This window comes from Syngnathus acus, chromosome 22 (genome assembly GCF_901709675.1).
Source record: "Syngnathus acus chromosome 22, fSynAcu1.2, whole genome shotgun sequence".
Classification (NCBI taxonomy): domain Eukaryota; kingdom Metazoa; phylum Chordata; class Actinopteri; order Syngnathiformes; family Syngnathidae; genus Syngnathus; species Syngnathus acus.
The window spans coordinates 2479655-2484898 of record NC_051106.1 but is presented as its reverse complement, the minus strand read 5'-3'; the positions used below and the strand labels follow the sequence as shown (position 1 = coordinate 2484898).

General features: G+C 41.6%; 1 protein-coding gene across 2 annotated transcripts; it reads left to right on the top strand.

Moving 5' to 3' along the window:
- The first annotated feature begins 580 nt into the window (after positions 1 to 580).
- Positions 581 to 3826, top strand: nkx2.4a (NK2 homeobox 4a). 2 transcript variants are annotated; one of them, XM_037242071.1, is made up of 2 exons: positions 581 to 1144; positions 1958 to 3826. In XM_037242071.1, exons 1-2 carry the CDS (start codon positions 775 to 777, stop codon positions 2635 to 2637), a joined length of 1050 nt encoding a protein of 349 aa, XP_037097966.1. In that variant the 5' UTR covers positions 581 to 774; the 3' UTR covers positions 2638 to 3826. The 2 variants fall into 2 exon arrangements, with proteins under 2 accessions (XP_037097966.1, XP_037097967.1); XM_037242072.1 differs by having other exon boundaries at positions 582 to 1144; positions 1985 to 3826.
- Positions 3827 to 5244: the final 1418 nt, after the last annotated feature.

Below are 5244 nucleotides of genomic sequence, written 5' to 3'. Positions count from 1 at the left end.
ACAATGACAATAAAAGTGTTTTCTAAACAGTGATACGTATTTTGAACGCAAGCAGCTGAAATGATCAACTCCAAACATAATCATAATAATAAACACCACAGCAAACAACATGCTACAAATGTTTTATATAAATACTTGGCATTACGATCTTTGTAAAGGCAATAGTTGTAGTTGTTCTTTTTTTTTTTGCACAGATGTACCTAATATTGTGGCTAGTGAGTTCATATGCTGTTTTAAGTGTCGTTCGTGTTTGAGGAAATGCAGTTTGAGAAGCATCAAGAAGCACGTTATTCTACTTCATGTGACACTTTGATGATACTCGCTGGTCCAGTATTTCATCGAAGTGCTCTCAAAGTTTGCCCCCCACCCCCACCAAAAAAAAAAAAAAAAACAGCTGATGGTGAATGTAGGTCATTCATCATCTACCACAAAATAAGAAGAATCTCTTTTTAACGTGCCCTCCACGTGCTTGCTGGTGTATATGAAAGTTTGTTTTCATGAGTTATGTGAATAAAATGTCAATGAGCATTGTTTGCTGCTAAAGGCGCGTGGCTCCGCCCCCCCAGTGTTTGTCATAAACCTGGCTCCTGGCTCCAATAAACCCGGGCTAAGAGCGCCCTGGGCTCGCCTCCTTCTCCAAGGCGATCAATAGGATCTCAGGCGCACTCCAAGTCCTCTCTTACGTAGACACCCAACAAGGAGAGAGCCGATACAACAACACGCTTGATCTGCTCCAACACAAAAAAAAAAAAAATTCTACCTGCTTTCTGAATCATGTCGTTGAGCCCAAAGCACACAACGCCTTTTTCAGTGACAGACATTTTGAGTCCAATCGAGGAGACCTACAAGAAGTTTAGTGCCATGGACGGCGCGGGGAACCTGGGCTCTCCGCTGGGAGCCTACAGACAGTCGCAGGTGTCTCAGGGCGGCATGCAGCAGCACTCCATGGGCCACAACGGCGGCGTGGCGGCCGCCTACCACATGCCGCACTCCGTGTCCCAGTTCTCCCACAGCGCCATGGGGGGATACTGCAATGGGAGCATTGGCAACATGGGCGAGCTGCCGTCCTACCAGGAGAGCATGAGGAATAGTGCCGCAGCAACAGGCTGGTACAGCGCCAACCCTGATCCAAGATACTCCACCAGTAAGTGCGCTGTTGCCGGACTTGCGCAACACATTCTTCTTCTTTTATTTTATTTTTTTTTCCACCCTCTTCTGCGCTCCTGTAATTGAAATACTAAAGCAAGCTTACTTTGCTAGAATTAATTACACAAGTGGATTTACAGCTTTTTCTTTTTTTAAATTGAGCAACTAACATTTAAGTTTGACATTAAGGATTCTTATTGCAAGTCTGACTTGTTATTATTATTATTATTATTATTATGCACCCGTTTAATTTATGATTTGAAAGTTTTCACTTGTAGGCTACGTTTATTTAAACCAATCATGAAACATCAACTTCTGCAATTTATATTATTTGCACGAGTCAAATTTGTCAAATCTCGTTTTAAATATTACAAATTAATATAAAATTCACCTTTTTTCTTCATATTGTAATTGTAAGACGTTCACAATTAGTAATTATGGCTCGTTCTTTGCTTTTTAATATTTAAGATTGTTGCATGATATACATATTAAAATAAATAAAAGGGCAGTGCGCGTTATGTTTCTTATTTTACAAAGTAAACTTGGAATTTTTAAAATGAAAAACAATTGTATTATTATTAATTACAAAGCAATCACATCTAAAATTCTCAATTTCAACTTTACTCCAATTATTGATTTCAGAGATAAATAAGAGACCATTTTATTAATATAATATAGCCGTCCAAGGGAAGTAATATTTTATCATCCATAGTTTTCTAATATTATGCTCAATTTGAACACAAGCGTGAGGCAGAACGGTGATGTAGTCTTGTGTTGATTGAACGCACGTATATGTATGTATATGTTTAAGTTTCTAGATTCATGGGACCTTCCACAGGTATGAACATGGCGGCTATGGGGGGTCTCACGGGGATGGGAGACGCTTCCAAGTCCATGCCGGCCCTGCACGCTGCGCCTCGGAGGAAGCGGCGGGTTCTCTTCTCGCAAGCTCAAGTCTACGAGCTGGAGAGGAGGTTCAAGCAGCAGAAGTACTTGTCGGCGCCGGAGAGGGAGCACCTGGCCAGCATGATCCACCTGACGCCGACTCAGGTGAAGATCTGGTTCCAGAACCACCGGTACAAAATGAAGCGCCAAGCTAAGGACAAGGCAGCGCAGCAGATGCAGCAGCAACAGCAGCAGCAACAGCAACAGGACGGGACCATGTGCCAACAGCAGGCCCAGTCCCCGAGGCGCGTAGCCGTACCGGTTCTGGTCAAGGACGGCAAACCGTGTCAGAACGCCTCCAACACGCCGACGCCGAACCAACAAGCCGTGCAGCAGAACCAACAGAACCAACAGCAGAATGGGGCCGGAGTGGTGCTGGGCCAGCACCAGAACCAACAGCAGGTAAACGATTTGGACCTGGAGGAGATGTCGCCCAGCCCCCCCTCGCTTCACAGCCAGCTCAGCATGGCCCAAATAGACACTTCTGCTGTAGATTACACCAGTAACATGGTCAGCTCGAACCTCCTCTACGGCAGAACGTGGTAGGACCCAGTGCAGTCACTTTTTCTATCAACCTGAGGATGATGAGCCCATTCCACACACGCCTATAGACGTCAAATATGGTCCGATAGAATAAGACAAACGTGAGGCCCCCGCCGGCCGCCACGGGCTGCGCACATGCACAAGAGTACCAGCTGATCAGGGCACATTTTCTTGACATCTCTAAAGAAGGGAGTCTATTTTTGAGCATTACACATACGGCTGGCCCTTGAAAAGCAATCAAGACGCTTTGGACCCCTTTTGTAATCTTTTGGACCTCCCTCATGATGTTTTAATGTTTGTCTATGTTTGGAGGGGGGGTCGATAGGGAGCTGAAGTCACCAATTTTGTCATATGGATATTGTAAACTAATGTATTCAATTAGAATTCTTAAACGAATTAGGGGACATGTACATTTGGCTAACACAAGAATACGTTTAATTGTATAATAATTGTTATTTGCGTCCACTTTTATGTTTCCATTATTCTTTTGTAAGTTAAAACGATCAAATGGAGCTGCTGTATATGTTTCAGATCCAAGTGAACAATAAGAATAAATAACTTGAAGTGTGACAGCGATTTCTGAGGAAGTTTTTTTGTTTTTTAAGGTATCTGTTTTGAAGTGCATTTTCATTATGTTGAGATTGTGACCAAATTGAGAAGGAAAGCAAGGTCGATGAGGGAGCCAGTATTGTTCGGGTGACATTTTGGAGGGCTGTCTTTTATGCTGGATGTCTGCAAATATCCAAGACTAGAAAATACCCCTTTAAAAACATTAACAATCATTAAGCAAAAGAAAAAAAAATCTTGTCTGATGTATACGTCTATAGTTTTTTTCTCTTTCTTCGCTTTTACCTTGTTTTAACGTCCCATCTTTTGCCGCAGTCTAATTGGACAATTTGTTTGTGAATGCGACCTCCGGTTCACAATTTCTATTTATTTATATTTGATGAAACAAACTCAATAGATCTCAGTTATTTTTAAAGTAATATATTAAAATGTTGATTGCTAAATAATAGAAAATACATTTTTAATATCCAGTGAGCAAATTAAATTGATGTAAAAATAAATAGACATTACTTTTGCTTAAATCTGAGCTGTACTGAATTTGAGCATGAATGAGCCTGCATAACCGATATGTAGTTTATCAGCTAATAATTATAATCATAATAATAAAATTGTATTTTGTCTTTTTTATGTTTTACCTCTATTTTTAAAAAAAGAATCCACCAAATATGCCAATACATGTGACTATTTTATTTCGGTGAATAACAGAATTGCTGTTTTATGCTCACTATCACTTTCCGTATATTAAGGTTGATAATACAGCTAATACAGCGGCTTCGTTTTCAGATTCATTGCACACTCTCACACACACGCACCCACCTGCACACTCGCAAGCGCACACACGAAGACACAAGCATCATTGTGATCAATCTCTTGAAAAGATAAATGATTTGTGCAAACCAACTCCAAAGTGTTTAAGCTCATCACTCGTGTCCTCCAAAAGCAGCGACTGATAGTCGCATCTAACATTTCGTTTCCTGTGGTCATTTAAACATGTTTGAAAAAAAAATGACTTGTGGAGCCCTTTCGGTGATGACACCCCGCCATGATGATGATGATGGCTATCAGTGTGTCTCAATGGAGACCTCGGAGAGCCTCCATTTTGCAAGCCCTTCACATACCTGGCAGCTGTATGTATATGTGCTATCCCGATACTCTGAGGGCGATCAGAGCCAATATGCACCTGACATTTGAAATTGGCCGCAACAAGTCCGTCTGGAAGGACTTGGATAAGAGCATTAGACAACGACAAATGCATTCCTGGATGTACTTTGATGCGGCAAGATTTTTCGGGTAGATTTTGTCCCGGAATTGAGGGCATGAATGAGCTGTCAACAAAGCTTTTGATGGTGGACCACATGAAATGAAAGTGGAGGTGAAGCCATTCTATTCTCTTTTCAATAGCCATAGTTATGGCGCTCTAATAGGCTATGCTTGGTAATCACTGCCTATTGTGTCTGTTGCTTCTTTCACATTATTGTGGGGTGGACCTCTCTTTGTAAGGAAATATGAGTCTGACTGGCTACTGTAATTGCTGCTGGATGCATCATTTCAGTCTGGAAAGTTTGGGGAGGGGTGACAGTGTCACTTCCATTCGCATGCATATATATCTTTATGAAAATTCATTCCTCACACGCACAACTGAATGATACATTAAATAAAATTGCCTCTATTATACAAAGCAGATATTTCCATAAATACCAGATGGACTCTATACCTACATGCCTTAAATGACACATTTGGGTTATCATAGAGTTTGATAGGACAACGATAGTCTTTTTTTTTTTTTTTCCATGCATGCAAAGGACTTTTCCGTCTATTCTTGTCAGGTAATTGCAGGTTGCACTCCATAATGTGCATGTCGTTTCTACAGCCCTGCAAGCCCCTACTCCCCCCCCCACCCAACTCCCTTCTCTCCCTTTATTCTACTTAATATGTCAGAAGGTCTGATCACAGAGGAACCTTTTCAAGTCCTATTGATGTGTTCCTCAATTGACCATGGCGACCTAGCAACCTAGTGAGCGCTAATTGGCACGGGCTCAACAT